Here is a 19,758-nt window from a genome sequence, read left to right as displayed (position 1 = left end):
GGCTTTATGGTTGACCCCATCCCACCTTTTCTTTTCATACTGTTTTCACATGACCTTTCCTTTTGGTTTTTGGGTGTTTTGATAGGCAGTCAGATAAAAGAGAACTAGATTAAAATTCTCAAAAAGGAAGCTTGGAGATTACTTCTTTATTTTAGTGAACCATCTATCTGTCCATTTGTGTGAGCAGTGTGGTGAGTCGACAGATGTTTTTACATTAGTGGACCCATAGACATACATTGAAGAAAAACAGGGGAGGTGGGGTATAACGTTTTTAAATACATCATTGGAAAGACAACAAAAGGAGAAATGACAGGAAGTTTCCCACGGTAAGTAGTGAGCCGGTAGGACCGTACAAAGAGAAAACACTGTAAGACAGTACTGTTAAACCCATGTAATAGTAGTGATGTGCTGTGAAGAAATGGACAATCCAGCCTGAAAGTTTCCCCAACTTCAAAATCTGGCAGTTGAGAACATCGTCATTTTGAGAACTGTTTAGTTCTCAAACGATTGAGGATATGTTTTAAACATAAATATTAAGTTATTGATAATTTGTAAAGTTTTACTTGAATCTCTTTAAGGTGTTTCTTGGTCCTTCCATGGTACTCTGTTTAATCTCTCTCTAAAATAACTGCATTGACTAATACATGATAAATCTTTTCCTGCTGTGTGCTGCTGGAGCTCCAGTAATTTCGTCTACTCACTCATGGTGGGGGGAGGGGACCTGCACCCCTGCCCCATATAAGCTGGTATACTCTAGCAAAACCCTGGCAGTTTATAATGTAGGATACTGCTTTTAAGGGGAATTATTTTTTGTTTGTATCAGTCCATTTGATTATCAATTTTATTCTCTTTCAGAGATTAATATTAAAAAAAATTAACTGCCTTACCAAATGGTCCTTTTCAGAGCACAATTTATTTAAAAATAATCAAGCCAAAAACAGTTGCCCTAATTCAGTACAAGAGAAATTTATTGTAAATGAGGAACTACTCCTTTTTAAATGAAATTTGAGATTATTTTGACTTATAGGTAAGTGCTAACAATGAAATAAAACAATTTTAGGGGTGCCTGCATGGCATAGTCGTTAAGCGTCTGCCTTCGACTCAGGGCGTGATCCCAGCGTTCTGGGATCGAGCCCCACAGAGGGCTCTTCTGCTAGGAGCCTGCTTCTTCCTCTCCCACTCCCCCTGCTTGTGTTCCCTCTCTCGCTGGCTGGCTCTCTCAGTCAAATAAATAAAAAATCTTTCAAAAAAAAAAAACAATTTCAAAAATAGCTAAAAATAGTTGCACATAGAGACTTATATGTATCTTGGATAATGTGAAACTTAATCACACAATTATGACTCACTGAAATAGTTTGGGAAAAATGTTTAGAAGGTAGACATATATACTAATTCGTATTTTTTTTTTAATTTATTTATTTGACAGAGATAGAGACAGCCAGCGAGAGAGGGAACACAAGCAGGGGAAGTGGGAGAGGAAGAAGCAGGCTCAGAGCAGAGGAGCCCGATGTGGGGCTCCATCCCATAACGCTGGGATCACGCCCTGAGCCGAAGGCAGACGCTTAACCGCTGTGCCACCCAGGCGCCCCCACTAATTCGTATTTTTTTATGTTAGTGCATTTACTACACCAATTTAGAACAATTCCATTTAATTTTTGAAAGGCTTTCATATTTGATTTCATGATATCGAAGGATTCTCTTTGGGTGGATAGTAACACTGTTATTTTCATATATTTTAGATGAATATGTCATATGCAGAAAACCTACATTAAAATTATCAATAACAGCTACTGGTAGAATAAAATGAGGCAAATGAACTTTTTTTTATTGCTTTGGGTTTTTATGAAATCAGGAAAAATGGAAAGTGGTTATTCTAACAGGAAATACTACAATAGGAAAACAAAACTTAGTTTCACTTTATTGGTATGTCTCTTGAGCAGTGCTTCAAAATTTTTGCCAAGCTACCTACCATATTGACACTTCTAAGTAACCTTGTCCAATCTGAGTAATCCATATTACAGTTACTAGTTACTCTTTTCTGATGTAATTGTAGTGTGGAATCCAGTTTTTATCTTGGCATAAGGAAACCGTGAAACAGAATAATGGACCGATGATTGAACCAGGAATTTGCTATTTAGTTGCAAGAAATTGTCAAATGATAAAGCTTAATTTGTTAGTCAATAAGCAACTTTCAAAACATTGCTAGGTGTTGAAAAAGTACTGTTCTAGGTGTGTTTGAAAGTTAGACATATAGTTAATATATGTTCTATGTATGTATATTATGTCTATTAAACATATATGTATAGTATGTAATGTACATTTTGCTTTATAAGATTCCTATATGAGTTAACACTTGTTATAAGCCTGATGCTATTCTAGGTATTGTTTTGGGAATGCAACTTGAAAATAAACAGTCATGGTTTTACTCTCATTGAGTCTGGTCCAGTGAAGGAAACAGGTAGCTGGCAGGTGATTATGATAAAGTGTAACGAATGCTCTGGAATCAGGCAGAAGAACAGTAAACAAAAATGAAGTTAAAAAACAAAATAAAACAAAAACTTCCTGAGGAAGGTGACATTAACTGGGGACTCTTAACTCTAACTAAAAGTTAGCCAGGCCAAAAAAACCTGGAAGGGCAGAATATTTTGACAGCTGGGTCTCTGAACTTAGTTCAGTTCACTATGGCTAGTAGAGAGAAAGAGAGAGAATGTGTGTGTTAGCACATGTTAGAATAGGAGGGGGGGAGGAGATTGTGAAAAAGATGGGTCTGGGAGACTGTTTGGAGAATGGTCAGGTCAGTGTTAGCTCTTGCCTGGACAGTGGAAGTAATTACTTCATTGGTCTTCCCTGCCCGGCTCTCGGCCACTTCAGGAGCTCCTGCACTCCTGTCTGATGAATTCACGAAGTACAGCTGGGCTGCTGGGCTGATGGCATCCCTGGCCCTGGTCAGTGGCTTCCCCAGGTCTACAGAAGGAAGCAGACAACCTGTAACTCAGTTTTTAAAACTGTCCCCAAACTAGAGTCAGCCTACTTTTCACGCTTATTTCTCACATCTCTTATAAATGTATTATTTGTCATTGATGCTTCAAACTATGCTATTTCTTCTACCTGGATATCTTTTGTAACTCTTCATGTTTAAATTCTTCCTCTTCTTCAAAGCTGTTATCTGATTCTTCTGAATGGAAACCTTCTCTTTTTCCTTCAAATTACAAGAACTCTTTATCTGAATGTCCCTTATAACACTCTGTGCCTTCTATCCTATTCTAGCTATTTATGTGCTTGCCTTATTTCTCTTCATGAAATAATGTCTGATTCTTTTATTGTCTCCACGGCCCCATAGCACTGAGCATATGAGAGGCCTCAACAAATAGATGGTGAATAAATGTATAAATGGGTTATTCTAGAAGATAATAATATTTAAGGTGAAGTATATTCAAGGCAACCGCTTGACTACACTTGACAAAGCAACAGTTCTCCCCTCCCTCCTTCTCTCTCTCTTCCTTTCCTTTCCTTTCCTTTCCTTTCCTTTCCTTTCCTTTCCTTTCCTTTCCTTTCCTTTCCTTTCCTTTCCTCCCCATCCATTCATTGCCTATCTTCTAGCTTAATTTTCAGTTTGATTAAGAGACAGTGAATCAGTTGTTCTGTTCTGCTTTCTCTTTCATCTGTGTCCACATGGCTATGTCTGCACATGCACCGTATTTCTTATCTGTATATAGATCTAGCTCTTTTAGAACAATTTCATAGACTCTGTTTGCTCTGATATTACTGCAAGAAACACAAAAGAAACCTGTTGAACTTTTGATAAGTTCGAATGGGGTGGGACATATCAGTTTCCAATTTCTCTCTCTGGATTGTAGTAAAATCATGTTTTGCACCTGCAGTCAAAAAGCAACAATAAATTAAAGTGGCCCCCAGTCCCTAGATTGTCTAGGCCATCTATATCCTGCCTACCCATTAGTGGGATGCATGGGGACTCTGACCTGTTTATCCTAACTTCGTTGCTTCACAATGGTAGGGCCTTACATGGGATATTTAACCTCTGAAAGCTTCTGTTTCCTCATTTGTAATAAGAGGCTGATAAGAATCACTTCTTGGGATTGCCCTGGGAGTAATTGATAGATGATATTGTGAGAGTTAATGATAGACGTAATCACACCTGTACAGGACACAGAAGAGGTCACCATTAGGGTAAGGATTCTATCCATTGTAATGGTCTTCCAAAGCAAATGGTAGTGATCCTGTGGAGACCTCGTATCTTCTTATTTGAAAATTTATGACATGCCAGTTTACCTTCATAAACATTTACTGCAGCTATGAAATTTTTAACTTGAGTACAGGCAGCTTATAATTGAGTCGTAAAAGCAATACTGTGAAGATAACTTAGGAGCCGCCTAAGACCTCTAACCCACAGTGGATGAGAATGAAACTAAATTGTATAGAAACTGTTATTAGTAATCTAAAATACCATCAGTATCTTTGACACACTCTTTCTTTAGTGTACCGTCAATGTTGAGTATATAACAAAAATACTTACGGGCTCTCATGGCCACGTTGATGACGTGGATCCTCTGGCCCTCTTTTCCCATGAGCTCTTTCGCTTCCTATGAACAAGGCGTTCAGAAGCAGCTGAGGCACCATCATCCTATGGCTATACGCCCAAGGGGACAAAAGGCAGTAGCTCGTTTTGTGCAATCCTTGCCCTGGAGTGCCCTTTCCACCACTGTATAGGGAAGGAGCTGGGGGAAAAACAGACCATTTAGAAACGGAAATACCAGTTAAGAGATAGTCGGATAACATTAGCCGTTGTCCTGGAGTCATTGGCAAACACTGAGTTTGCAAGAACTATGGAAAAAGTTGTGATTGATGTGTAAATGAGAATGTGGATTGGTATATATAGACTAACCAATGGTCCTCAGAGAAGCAGTCATTAGAATCATCTGAGAGCTTGCCTGGGACTCAGCCAAAATCAATGAAACCAGAATTTCTGGGGGTGGATGCTGGGTATAGAAATTTATTATTTATAAATTTATTTATTTATTATAATGTGCAGCCATGGTTGAGGACCAATGGCCTAGGCCTTATGGTATCATCATAGTGATGTGGTAGCTGGGCACTGGAAATGCCCCCCCATCTCTTAAATTGCTTATTCATTCTACAGACATTTACTAAGAATGCTTAGGTTGCTAAGTTAGATTTAGCCCTGTCTTTAACAAGTTCTTAATCTAGATGAGTAGACAGACTTGTGGAAATTACCTGTAATACAATTTGACAGGTGCTGAGTTCACTACTGTGAGTTTATTCTCTCTGGCAAGAAAGTAAAGAGGAGGAAGGGAGGGACAGTGAGAGAGAAAATGCCCTCAGAAAGTGACATTTCAAAGAGTCACCTCTCATAATTAAATATAACTTAAGAAAATGATTCCCTGTTATTATCAACTCCTTTTAAAATACAGATGCCCCATTTCCTAATGGTAAGAGAAATGAGCATTCATTGGCTCTTACCTTGGGCCCTGGGAAAGCTTTCTCACAGCCACTCAGGAGCTACGTTACTTGGATGCAATTTCACAAATGAAAGGTATTGTTGAGCTCGAAGTTGAGTACCTCCATAAGGTCACATAGCCAGTGGGCAAATAACTACAGTGAATCCCAGTCTTCCTGGCTCCTGGGTGGGTATTTTTTGTGCTGGACTGTACATTGCCATTCTCGGCCACTTAGAGGCTTAGTGTGAGTTCATTAGAAGAGATTCTAACTGGATGGTGAGCTGAAGGACTGTGGAAAAGGGGAGGTTGAAGGAAGAGGAAAAAGGGTGCTTTCAAACTCATCCAGTGAAGTGGGACTGAGTAACAGGAAGCAGGGGTTGCAAGGCTCCAGGGATGTGAAGAACATGCTAGAAGAGTGAGTAAGGTGCAGTGATGTCCATTTACTGAGTAGCAGCCCATAATTGAGGCCCTTGGGTACATTCTTTCCTTTAATACTTACATCATCCCTAGGATGGTATTCTTACCTTCATTTTTATAGAAGAGGATGTTGAAGTTTAGTGAGGTTGAATAATTAACCCAAAATCTCACTACTAATAAGTACCGAAGTTGGCATTTGAACAAACAACTCTGTGATTCAGGCTCATGTGATGTTAACCATTGAGCTGAGGTTCAATTGCTTTTTTATATCAAGTCCTGGGACATTTCCTGTGTGCAGATCTCTAAGGCCTATATATGAGAAACTTGCGAGCTAAGGGGGGGACACAGATAAATCCAACAAGTGAGCATATTTCTTATCTGGGTGGGCAGAGCAGAGTACAAAGATGTGGTTGGGTAACAGTAGTAAGAAGTTACCTGAAAAAGGAGCCAATGGGGGGAGACTAGGGAAGAAGGGAAATAAAATGGGACTATAGTACGTAAGTTCATAGAAGTCCCAGAGAAGGTGCAGAAGGAATGTTTGAGAATGCTACCGGACAGAATATCTTCTATTCTGAAATACAGGCAGGACTCATTCACTTGGCAAACACTTGCTGGGCTTATTGGCCTGGCCCAGCGGGTGAGCCTGGGGGTGAGGCATGACACTGCTTTCTGGAGGCAGTGGGCATGGAGGGAAGGTGTGTAAACAGCGCACAGTAAAGCGGTGTGACTCTGTTAGGAGAGAGGCATGCACAAAGTACCAGGGAAGGTAAACAACGATTGCTACTAACAACCACTTGCTTTAGCCAGAGGTAGGGAGTAAAATTCATGCATATGTTGCTTTACTCACTGCACCCAAGCCTGGCGTTTAGCAGGTCGGGCTTTCAGCCTAAATGTTGTTGATAGGATAGCAAGAGAAAAACATCAGGTGACAGCAGCCTGCGCTTTTCCCTCTTACGTTCACATTCCGGCTTATTAAAAAACAGCGTTGCCATGGCTGGCGTTCCTGTGAGGCCCAACATCTCCATACTTTTCATCTTAAATAAGCTCTTAAGAATATGCTCCGCAGCCTCTGATTGCCTTTCAGAACAGAGTAACCTTGCAATGATTAAGCTTTTTCAAGTGCCTCTGTTTAAGCGATGGCTTCAATACCCCCTGCCTTAAAAAGAGTCTTCTTGTAGATATATGTAAGAGTTCCACAGTTGGCAGATATCTAGTTTTATTTGCTTGTTTACTGTGAACACGGATCCTTTCTCAAAAAGCGACTGGAGGATACTAGAAGCATGAATTCTTTCTCAAAAGTCTTTCTCAAAATTCCCGTTTTATTCCCAATGATGATTTTTAAGTAACTTTTGTTGAGTGTCATTTCTTTAGGTATTTGGGGACCTGCCTTAGAGAACCAGTGGAAGTCTCTGGGGGTGGGAGTGGGGTGAGAGAAGGAGACAGGCTCAGATAGCCTGTGTTGTGATACTGCTTTTTTCTTCTTCAAGAGATTTTTTTTTTTTTCACCCTTACTGCCTATGCTGCTGCAGTCAGCATCCAATAGAGACGTGTTCTGGGCTCATGAGCCAATTGTCTTTCTCCTCGCTGCAGCCTGAAGTCTGAGAGAGGGCTGATGGCTGTGCACAATTTTAGCAAATTGTCATGGGGATGTGGGGGAGGGGAGTGCTTTCCCCACAGGAACAGAGCCAGTGTCATTGAGCACATTTTGTTCAAGTACAAAGTTGATCTGTCTGAAGGAGACAGTGGTCAGCAGTGGTAAGGACCTTCGTCGCCTCACCTTTTCTTTGTGCTCTGTCATTGTTGTTTACGGGAAGAAGTAGCATTTAATCGCTGGACTTGAGATCAGATCTGTGAGGTCAGCAAGCGACAACATTTATTTTCAGTTAGGGAATCCCAGAGGTTTACAGAGGAGTCTGAATGAAAAGTTGAGGGAAGGAAAAGGTGTTTGATGTTTGGCAAAGACGATGATGTCTCTAAAAGATTAGAGCACAGTATAGTGTAATAATTTCTACATGTAATTGACAAACAAAATTCTGGACATTTGTTACAGTTGAGAAAATTATCTAAGCACTAATCCCATGCATAGTATACACTATCCCAACTAGTGAGCTTGGCTGAAAGATTTACAATGGAAATATTAAAATGGGACTTTAGAAATATTGCATAATATTATTCTTTTAAGTTTATCATAACTAATAATAAATCTTATTTTAGGTATGTAAAAATAGGGTTACCTTATAGTTGTAGGTATGTGTATCTAGAAGGTATAAATATAACAAATGCCTCATATAAATACAAGGTAATAGTGTTATCAATCTTGAACTGACTTTACCAAGATGTTTTACCGCTTTGATTTTCTTTAGTTTCTTTTATATTGCTGAATAAAAGACTTGCCCCTTAAAACCAGCCATCCTCTCTATATCACTAACTTCTCTTTTTCATTTTATATATATAAAGATTTTATATATATAAAGAATATATATTCACATTTATTATAAAGAATATATATATTCTTTTTTCTATATAAAGTCACCTTTTCTGTATTTGTGATATATCCAGTATCGATTGGTATCTCCATTGCTATATCCAAAAATCCATTTGTGATATATCCAAATCACAGAGGCCAGTGAGTAGAATCCCTAGATAATCCAAGAACCTCTTGGCTCACTGGCAAATGGGTAGTGTGAAGCAGAATTTAACTTGTCTGGTGTTTCAGTTATTTTCTACTGTTGACCCTATTGTAGAAGTCCAGCCGAAGGGAAAAAAATGAATGACAGATAAACTGAAATTTATAAGAGAATCTAATGTTTTCCGTGACACTTTGGAAATACCATGTTGATTAGTCTTCTCCAAAATCAGTAGTTTATATTGTGAAACTTCTTTTCCTTGTAGAACTCAACAGAGATGGAAGCATTCATTTGGTTCTGACCTAGTCTGGTTAGAGTCATCTATGTTTTAGTGTGAGTAATGATTAGAAAAACATACATACATACATACATACATACATACATACTTGAGGATGTGAAAGTGATCATCAGCACAGATGCATCTCTCCAGCATAGTGGTGAAGAGTGCCAACTCTGTAGTTAGACTGCCTTGGTTTGGTTATGTGCCCTTGGACAAGCAGCCCCCTCCCCACATCCCCACCATCTCCTCCCCACATACCTTTGGAGGGGTATTTAAAGATGAAGGGCTTTTGCGTTGCCAGTGCACTAGGACTGGAAAGGACTGTTTAAACAAGTTTTCCCAAAAGATTCTTAAGGAAAAAAATTAAATGCATTTGACTTGAGACATTTACCCCCTTTTTACCCTCAGAAAATCCTCAGAAATATAATAGATATAGTCATGTGGTAATCCACCTAATAATGGTATGATGATGAATTGGGTCCTATTTCTAAAACATTTTGTATTTCTCAATTGAAAGGCATGTGCTACAAATAGAGCACTAAATTTTATTATGTAAATGCTAGGGTTTTTAATTATTAGCCAAGATCGAAGAGTGTCTGATTTGGATGCCATAAAACTTCAGAAGTGTTTCTGCTACAAACAGTTTAGAAGTCTGACAGTTGCTGTACCGAAAAAAATAATGAAGCAATTGAAAAAATAATAGAAACATAGTGACCTGGCATTTCCAATTTTATGATGCCATAAAAAAGCAGCCAAGAAATGTTGGACTGTTTAATGATGCTGGCACCTACCAAATGTCACTGGGCTTTCACAAGGTCATGGAGACTCTGGTTTGACTCGGGGATGTTGGCCAGACCCATGTTGGGAACGCAGGAAGACTGTGGAATAGGGACAGACAGTAGGTGCCGATTGAACCCTTCACTTAACTTCATACAGTAGACTACACACTTCTGTGGGATTCTGTGGGGTAGAGGAGAGGCCATGGGTGGGTATAACTAAAAGGTGAGGCCATTTCTTCTTACAGCATCCCATTGCAATCATTCCCTAACATAAGATCCTTGTGGGCCCTCACTGAAGAGGCTAAAATTTCTTCAGATGACCATCAGCTAAAACCGTGTGCTGCTGTCACTATCGCTGTCACTGTACGCATATGTGATCTCTCACAGACAAAAGCTGCTGCAGAAAGGAGTGGTATTTTTGTCACAAGAATGTGTGTGATTTGTTGCCTTTTTCCCTTTCCCCACCTCCTCAGACTCTCATGCATTACATAATACTTCTCTAGATGTGTAGAGTTTCAGTTATGCCGTGTTCAAGATGATTAATGGGAGTTGTGCAATTAAAGCTCCCGAGTTCTCTGGGAAAAAAGTCATAGTATCCCGATGTTTGAGTTAGAGTGCGTTGAGTTTGCGTCAGCATTGAGGATATTTTGGGATATTGTAAATGTCACTATTGGTTTTAATGTCCAAGAATCTTCATCATCACACTTAGGAATGTTCTATGAAATAGTGCCTAGAACAGCCTTTGAATGCTAGCTAGAAACGTCTAAACCTAAAATTGCTGGGTTGAGATCACATTAGACTTTGATGAGGAAATGTTTAACCCAAGTGAAACAGTCTGTTACATTCTTTCAGGCCATGGTAAAATTACAAATTTGAACTCGACAGATTGTGTGTATGTGCCTGGGTTTGTATTTTTCTTTCTTTTCCTGGCAGCCTCAGTCATTGTCAAGCCACAGTGTATGTGTGAATATGAACTTCTTATGGCATCAAGAAAGGGAAAAATCTAAATTGGCCTTCTATTGTGTTTCATTTGAAAATATTTTGTATCTGGGGTAAAATAATTTAAGAAATTGAGATTGTTTCCATAAAAATACATTCATAAATTTCTGCTTTTTTCTCTCACTGATAGGAGAAAATTTTCCCAGCTCTTGTGTTGACCTCCAAGCTCTAAGCATTTGGCCTTATGTTGATTGGATGAATATATAGTAATTTACACCGAAAAAGTTAAGCTTTAAATATTGATTAGTATTACTATATTTACTTCGTGTTAAGTTTAGGAGACTAGGGATTATTAAATGCCCTCCAAAATAAAAGGAGAATTGTCTCCTTTCTTCCTGTTCTGTGAAAATGCTAAGCATTTGTTCCTGGTGTTGCCTGAAAGTCCAGTGAGGGAATTAAAACAGGAAAACATAGTGTTTGGTGTAAAGAATATCTTTTTGCCTTTCCACATGGTAAAACTCTGAAGTAGGTACAGGGTGCAAAAACAACAACAACAAAATTCCCATTTTGTTATCTGAGTTAAAGGGCTATAATATTTGAGAATAAAAAGAAAATAGAAAAATTACTGTTAATATGTGAATATTATATATTTACTATCTTATACTAAAATATAGTAAATACACGGTATAGGCTTATTAAGAGTATATATACTATATATATTTACATTATAGTATAATACACTGTTTATAAAACCCAACAAAACAAAACAATGACATAAAATCAGGGAAATCTCCATGGAGATTTTCTAAGAAAAAATTAAAATACCTGTTAGACTACGTTAGGGATTTATACCAAATGTTAGTTCAGTGTTCTTTGGGCTTTTATTCTATAGCTTTCTATAAGTCCTTATGTGTTTTTCCAAATAAAACATGAAATGTAAATTTTAGGTCTTATATTCTAGGTTTCTTAAATTTGCAACACGAGCGGAATCTAAGTTTGTAATACATATGCTGCTTTTAGAAATAGGTACATAACTGGGGTGAATATATATGTGTGTGTGTATGTGTAATTACTTACATACATATCTATACATTTGCATATGATTAAAAGCAACATTATGCAGTGGGTCCACCAGAATTTCAGACGGTGGTCAGAAGTCGTTCATCATTTTTCTGGGTTCTCTGGCTACTTAAGTTACCTTTCTCGGTAGCTTCTTTTCCAAAGTAGGGGTTATATGTCTCACGTTTAGTTATCCTGAAAAAAGCTTTCTGTAGGGAAGTGAAACCAAGAAAATGTTGTTTACCCTTAAAGTCAGCATATCCAGTATTCTAGTTAACAGGTGAATGGAGCTATTAATATGATTTTGGAATTGAATTATTCACTTTTTTATATACCACATCTTTGTTTTAATTTCAAATAAGAAAAAAAATCAACTCGCATATTCATACCTTGAAAATTTTTAGAATTTGGCAAAATTAGAAGGAATAACTGGTCGACCACGCACTCTTTTTGAATGAGGTTTTATAGGACAAATTTATTATCTTCTGTTTGAGGAAACTGCCAGACATTTAAATGTAATATGAAAATATTTAAAGTTAATTACAAATAACTTTGGGTTGGCAGTTTTTAATTGCATGCCCCTTTTATGGACTGAATGTTTGTGTCCCCCTAAAATTCTTATGTTGAAGCCCTGTTTCCTGTATGGTTATGTTTGAAGATGGGGCTACTAAGAAAATAATTAAGGTTAAAGTCACAAGAGTGGGACCGTGGTCTGATAGGATTAGTGTCCTTATAAGAGACACCAGGGCACAAACTTTCTCTCCTCGTGCACACACCAAGGAAGGGCTGTATGAGGAATAGCAAGAAGGTAGCCGTCTGCAAGCCAGAAAGCACTCTTACCAGAAACTGTGAGAAAATAAATTCCTGTTGTTTAAAACACATGATCTGTGGTATTTGTTATGGCAGCCAAAGCAGACTAATACGGCCCCTATTAAATTCCATTAGGTATAAAGCAGTGGTTGACTCCCAACTGGAGAAGATTTTGCCACCCCCTCACCCCTAGAGACATTTGGCAAAATCTAGAGACAGTTTTCATTGTCATAACTGAGGACAGGAGGGCTGCAGGCATTTAGCAAGCCAGGCATGCTGCTAAACATCCCACAGAGCACAGAACAGCTCCGCAACGAAGCGTCTAATGGCCCCAAATGTCAATAGTGCTGACACTGAGAAAGCTTGAGCTTCCTCTTAGGATGCATTTGTTCTTGTAAGCTGAAGCAAGTCCTTTATGGAAACAGGTAGATTGGAAAGAAACATACATTTAAGAGCAACAATATCCTGTGTGTTAGGTACAATTAATTGATTTTCAGTATTTGCAAGCCAATAAAGTATAATTTCTAGAGTTAATCAAACTCCTGTCCACCTAAATGAAAACTAAACAGTGAGTGTATATGGGTGTGCATGTGTGTTTGCATGCATATCATTTTTTCTAAAAGTTAATCACGTTTTAAACTGCCATAAAGTTCCTACCACTAGATGCTTGTAATTTTAAAATAAATATTGTATATATAAATTTATTCACCTTGTATTAGAATTGATCATTATAAATTAGCATGGGAGAGCCAAAGAAACATTTTTGGAAATGCATGAAACGATATTTCATGACTGCCAATTTTTTTCCCCCTTTGGCAAAATTTTCATGAGATATTTCTATCATCTTAGCTGAAAAAAAAAAAATAGTAAGAATTTTCAATAGGAAGCTACCAAATTCCTTTGCCAGAGTTTCTGGCCAGTATCTGAGCAGTGAGTATCTCCAGAAAGTGCTTCAAAAACATTTGTATATCTCAGTTGTCCCAAAGGAAATATTGGTTTTGTTTTAACAATTGAAATAAATGGTTGCAGTTTGGACAGTTTTTCCTAAAACCAGTATTTCCAATGAAAACTGGAAAAGACTTATGAGTATAAGCTGGTACCCCCATAATTTTTTCATTGCCCCTTTATTTCCAGAGTCTACCCAAATATGACCCAATAATTTTAATTCTACCACATAGTTACCATTTGGCAGCTTAATAAGATGTCTTTTTATATTCTGACCTCATAAATCACAGTATGCATTTTATTTTAGGTAGAAGAATTATAGTTAAAAACGGGATATTGGTTTTTTGAGTTTTCAAATAGAATTTTGATTTTTTTTGTTTTATTATGTTTCTCTGACTTCTAAGAAAGATTTTCATTTTTGATTGTTAGGTCTTAAATATTAAAAATAGCGAAGAAACTATTTTTTCATATCCCTAAATTGCCATCTGTAGTTCTATTCAATTTTATCTTTATTCTACAATTTATATCTCACTATATACATTATACTGTACACTAGTGTATATACATACACATCATTTTAAAATATGTACTGTATATGCTCATACTATTAATTATTTAAAAGTGCACTTCATTGGGGCGCCTGGGTGACTCAGTCGGTTAAGCGTCTGCCTTCAGCTCAGGCCATGATCCCAGCGTCCTGGGATCGAGCCCCATGTAGGGCTCCCTGCTCAGTGGGGAGTCTGCTTCTTCCTCTCCCTCTGCCCTTCTCCTCTGCTCATTTTTTTTTCTCTCTCTCAAATAAATAAAAAAAATATTTTAAAATAAAATTTAAAAAGTGCACTTTATTAAACTACAATGTTTAAAAATTAACCAGGTGCTTTATTTTGAAGCTCACACAGTTAATCTAAACATATATTTTCCTTTGTTATAATCACAAACTCGTGCCTATTTCAAAAGCTAATGAGAAAACCCTTAAATTCACAGTTGGACAGTTTATAACTTCAGAAATTAAAGACATAATGAATTGATCTCTTGAATGACCGTGATTGGTCTCATATAAGCTTTTAAGACTACAAGGGGAAAATTTTGACTCTTTGGAAAGATGACTTTTAAAGATGTAGAAAAATTACTGGAGAAAAATGGACTTAGTCTGAATTGATCCTTTACTGAACTTCCTCCATTCCCTTAAAATATATAGTATGTATATTACAATGATGTCTTTGAAATCTATGTTCAGTGGCATCGAAGGTATTTATAGTATAGACCCTCTAGAGTGGCCTGCTAGTCAGCTGGGCAGCTCACTGACAGTAAGTGTCAGTGCAGTTGACAAAAGCAAACCACAGCAACATACCACTGTAGGACATGTATTAGAATGGCATTTTCTGTAGTGGATGTGGCAAATACAGAATCATGAGTAAGGGCCAAGCTTGTATTATTAGTGATTGACGTGCACTGTCACTGGGTTTTGCTTTTTCCATTATTTTTAGTACTTTTAACAGATACAGTGCTAAATTAAGCAACTGCTGTTCATTATTAGCTTCTTGACAGCCTGTTATATCAGGAGCCACATATGAAGTTGGCCCACTATCTTGCTCAACCCTTATAAATCACCAGTGCAATCAATGCTATTGTTGCTATTCTGCCAAAAAGGTATGGCCACTCAGAGAATTTAACCCCTACAGGGTCACACAGCAAGTAAATAACAAAGCTGCTATTCTGCTCTTCGAACCAAGCTCTGTTGGATAAAATGTACAATTATATGGCCAACAGGCGGAACGGCATAGAGCAACCAAAATGGAATAAAAACGACTTTATATTTTAGCATTAATCCTACCAGCCCAATTTAATGTATCTTGAGGTGAAATCTCTGGATAATTTAGAATATGGTTCCTTTATACAAATTTGCATATGTGAGCACCAGATACTGACTGAATTTCTGGATTTAGATTTTTAGAATGTATTGTCACTGTATAGAGCTTAGGACACCAAAAAGATTGAACCTCTGCACAAATGTAGTTTCATCCCTGGTGAAGCTTATAAACCTCCCGTTACCTTTTCTCCGTTTATTATGGCATGCTTTATCAGGTGTTCAAATTACTGGGCTCTGAGTAAGTGTCAGTAGGTTAGTACAGCTCAGAATCAAAGTTTGGTATTAGGGTTAGTTTTGATTCTATGAGTTTCATTGTCTCCAGAGTAGAGTTAGAGTAGAAGTGATCTTTAAGGATTTGTCGAGAAGTGTTCATTCATTCATTTTGCAAATGTGTATCGTGGTTTGGTCCTGGGACCTTGGGTGTAGACTGTGGATGGACCTGGAGAGGTACCAGTGGTATATTCACCTTAATTCTTAACGAAAGGTATATCACTGGTGATTTCCTCCAGAGTTTCAGGCAGTCCTCTACAAGAGGATGTTTATTCTAACTTTTTCTTGACCTTTTTATTTGTCAAACCACAATTGTTCAGCAGCATCGTAGCATTAAACACATTTTCAGCTCCCCAGGAAGCTGAGTTTATCTAACATCAATTGCAGAGGCTACTCTGGTTTTTTTCCCCCACACGTCAATGAAAAATTCACATGCTTTGCAGAATTGTGTTTTTGGAGTGTTTTTTTGCTCTATCAGAATAACCTAGAATACTATTAAAATGCAGACGCCTACCCCTTGCCCCCCCCCCCCCCATGCATCACCACAGACTGTGTGGAAGAGGCCTGTTCGTCTGCGTACTTTTTCACCGAACATCCTCAGTTGAGTCTTAGGAACATAGCTTTTTGAAAGAGAAGTTCCAGTGCAATCAAATTAAGCTATGCATAGAAAGGTAGCATAGGTAAGAAATGTGGCCGAATGGCATTTTTCCTGAGTAAGTGTGGTAAATAGAAAGTGAAAACCAAAGGCCTGAGCTTCTCTTGAAAGGTTTGACATGATCTGACACAGAATGTATATAGGGCAGTAGGATTTGCCTCCAATATTTCAGTCTGAGCCGTGTTTATAGGGAGGTGGGACTGGGTGGCTTATGTGACGGGAGGCACTCGAATGAAGAGCTTAGGAAGGTCGGTGTTAGTGTTGGCCAGCCTAGTGCAAGGCCTAGGGCTATCTCTGTGCTATTTACGGAGCTATAGAAACTGATCTGAGTGAATTGACAGTAACCGAATTCTGAGGGTGGATATAATCTTGCTTATTTTCACTTAAATAGATCCAATATTAGTAAGAAATATGATGTGGAGATCCTGAGAACCAGAATCTCTCCTAGAGCCAAATTGTTCTTTGTCCTGAGAAAGGTGGGTAGCCCTGAGATCGCACCAAGTGTTAGCCATGAGCTTATTTACGTCGGCCAGGTGTTCTCTCTGGTTTCTCTTGTGACTCTAAGCGTTGTTTTTTGGTAGAAGTTACTTTTCATCTGGATGCTTTCAAACGTGCTCATGATCTCAACAGATACCAAGCATGATTTCATATGGAATAAGTCATAAATATATAAATGTTACTTTGTGAATATATCAATAGGCATAACTAAGAGATATGATAAAATTACCTTTGTGGCAATATTTTGTTTTTCTTTTGTTGGATATACGATTGAAGGGGTGGGGGTGGTGGCAAATAGCAGCTCCTGACCTTTACCTTGGTCACAGAGTGCCGTGCAGTGCCAAGGGCACGACATATACGTTATCTCCTCTGATCTTCATAATAAACATATGGTGTAGGTCATATAGCAGTTTTGAAATGGATAAAAGGCCTGAGACTTAAAGAAGTTAGTTTTGTATGCAGTTCTCGCTGCTGATGGGAGACCGAGGCCTCTACCCTAGGTCTTGGGACCTGTCTGTTCCTTGGTATCAACTACTGTCTTCTGCTGCCTTCTGATTTAAAGTATTATTAGTGATGCTTTATTACATAAAGCTTGCTAAAATGAAAGTCAGTATCCTATGATATTAGCCCTTTGCAGAAACTTATTCCTAAAAATCTGAATCAAAACAAGCCAGAAATAGATCTTTCAAATTAGGATTGTGACAAGATTTTTATCACAAATGTGAGCATGCTGAGTCAGTTTACAGTATAAGGTCAAATTATGGCAAATGGATTTTTCTTAGAAAAATCAAAGAAAGCTCAGGAAAGTGGTTGATGGCTTCAATTGAATCTTTCTTTGACCCTCCCAAACAGTTCTAATTAGATTTATTGGTGAAAGAAGTTGTCAAGGTAATAATTGATGAGACCTTTTACTATAAAGACTCAAGAACATATTGAAATAAGAAGGAAAGAGTGGAATGATGATAGTATTGAAATAATATGAAATAAATCCCATATACAGTATTTCATATTACAGAGTTTAATATATATTTTTGATGAAAAGAACTGTCCCAGAAGGAAGGATATATTCAAGTTTCTTATTTTTTACCAACATTGTGGTTCTCCGTTTTACATTGTAAATGTTTTGGAGGGTATATATGTCTATTTCCTATTGTTTTATAGCTCTTGGGCCACGGAGACTAGACTTATCTTTGAAAGGTTAAAGGCTACATTTTTTCCAGTGTTTCATTATACTTACTAATCTCTGTACAGTGGGAACATTTGGGCATTTTCTGTTTTTCGTCTGTAAATTTCTTAATACATGGGTTTGTAAAGCTTAATGTGATTTAATTTGATTTGTTTTGAGACAGTAGTAAAGGTGCTTAACTGAAGATACAGTGTGTCTTGAATCCTCTAAGTTCATTTCCTTAGAACCCAATACAAGTAAAAATAGATGCTAAAACTTCATGATTCTGTTGGGCTTATTAAAGTTAACCAGGAGATTCAGAAGGAGCTAATATTCTTCATTTCATTTTCTTTATTTTAATATTACCCTGGCAGTTTGTAGATTTTTTAAACTTGGACCTAGAAATATTAGTGCTAATATTAAAAGAAGGGAACTTCTTTAAGCTTTAAGACTTTTTCAAATGTCTTAACTCCTCATTTTGATAATGCATTTGGGTGAATTCATTACTTATTCTAAATGTATGATAAATAGATATGGACAATACAGTGTGTTAGAGACCCATGGTAGATCTAGGTGGTAGGTTTGCATTATTTTTATTTTTTAAGATTTGCTGGCCTCATCTTTTTTAAATGATATTTTCTGCTTTTGTTTTTTAGGGTCGTTGCTCCAGGGAGAACTGCAAATATCTTCATCCACCCCCACACTTAAAAACGCAATTGGAGATAAATGGGCGCAATAACTTGATTCAGCAGAAGAACATGGCCATGTTGGCCCAGCAAATGCAACTAGCCAATGCCATGATGCCCGGTGCCCCATTGCAACCCGTGGTAAGCACGTTGTCAGCCCTCGTTCATCAAGTTTGTAATTCTAAGTGCTCAGTTTCAGTATGAAAGTAATGATAGCTAGCTCTCGATTAAGTGAACATTCATAACAGTATCAGGTGTCTTGCATTTTCTAGCAAAATTACCAAGCAAACCAGTTTTCACACTGTGAAGCTACTCATCTTCTCGCTAAATCATGTGGAAATTTACTTATGGCCCCTAAAATTCTCTTCACACGAAATCCTATGATTTGCAGGTGTTAAAATGGTCATCAAACTCATCAGTATAGTCCATGTGCCTTTAGACTCCCTTTAATGGTAATAATAGTTTTAAAATTTGGTATATATCATCTTTAGTTTTGAGAAAAATTTTACCTTTCCTCCTTCCTTGAAGAGAATCTGTTTGCATCATTTTCTTTATTGGAAAGGAGCCTTTGTTATTCTTTCAAACTCAAATCGAAATTATTTTATAGTTACAAATGCTAGCAAAATTCTGACAGTGGTGAATCAATATCATGCATTAAAAGAGACCTAATCAGGCGAGGCAGAAACTCCCAGGGCTTTTGAGCAAAGAGCTAAATATTTTAAACTGTAGGTGGTCATAGAGATTTGATGTTTACCAAGGAGTGTATGTGAATAACTTTTGATTCTGAGCACATATATTTATTTATTTATTTGGGGTTTGGGGAAGTATATATGATAAATGACTTTAATAACCTTTACTCACATTTATTCATAAAAATGTAAGATGACTATCATAAGTAATTTTAGATTACAAAAGGCATTCTGATGTTAATTTTGATATAGTAATTATTAATTGCATGTTAAAATTTGTGATGATCAGAATATATGTGTCAGTAATTTATGTCACTAACTTATATGCAATATTATGCGGTTACGGGAATGTAAAGACGCACATTTTTCTGATATGCTAACTGTAGCATGTGTGCTAACTAATTTTTTTCCTAATACATTTTAACACCTGAACTCAATGTAATTATTATTCTCTCTTAGAACTTAATGCACCAATCATTCCAAAAAAGAGGGGGGGATTGCATTTCGAGGTGGGAGGGATCTCCATATCACATCGGCAGTGATACCAATTATCAGTACTATACAGTTGAGGTGAGAGAATATTATAATTCTG

The 19,758-nt window shown here is 37.4% G+C and overlaps 1 protein-coding gene and 1 long non-coding RNA gene across 51 annotated transcripts in view; one reads left to right on the top strand and one right to left on the bottom strand.

Moving 5' to 3' along the window:
- LOC130544422 (uncharacterized) overlaps positions 1-4,732 on the bottom strand; it is a 31,760-nt gene extending 27,028 nt beyond the window's left edge. Inside the window, exon 1 of the long non-coding RNA XR_008960694.1 lies at positions 4,535-4,732. This is a non-coding gene — a long non-coding RNA (uncharacterized LOC130544422). The remainder of the gene's footprint in view (positions 1-4,534) is intronic.
- The window catches only part of MBNL1 (muscleblind like splicing regulator 1), a 197,087-nt gene that overhangs the window by 137,722 nt on the left and 39,607 nt on the right, over positions 1-19,758 (top strand). For 26 of the 50 annotated variants that reach the window (XM_048216004.2, XM_048215989.2, XM_048216001.2 and 23 more), the window contains one exon: positions 18,448-18,618. In XM_048216004.2, coding sequence (XP_048071961.1) covers positions 18,448-18,618 — 171 coding nt within the window. Of the gene's footprint in view, positions 1-18,447; positions 18,619-19,625; positions 19,737-19,758 lie in introns of all 50 variants that reach the window. The other 24 variants (XM_044383495.3, XM_048215994.2, XM_048215976.2 and 21 more) reach the window with 1 other exon arrangement.

This window comes from Ursus arctos, unplaced genomic scaffold (genome assembly GCF_023065955.2).
Source record: "Ursus arctos isolate Adak ecotype North America unplaced genomic scaffold, UrsArc2.0 scaffold_20, whole genome shotgun sequence".
In the NCBI taxonomy this organism is placed as follows: Eukaryota; Metazoa; Chordata; class Mammalia; order Carnivora; family Ursidae; genus Ursus; species Ursus arctos.
The sequence above is the reverse complement of the archived record's forward strand: the minus strand, read 5'-3'. Positions and strand labels throughout refer to the sequence as shown.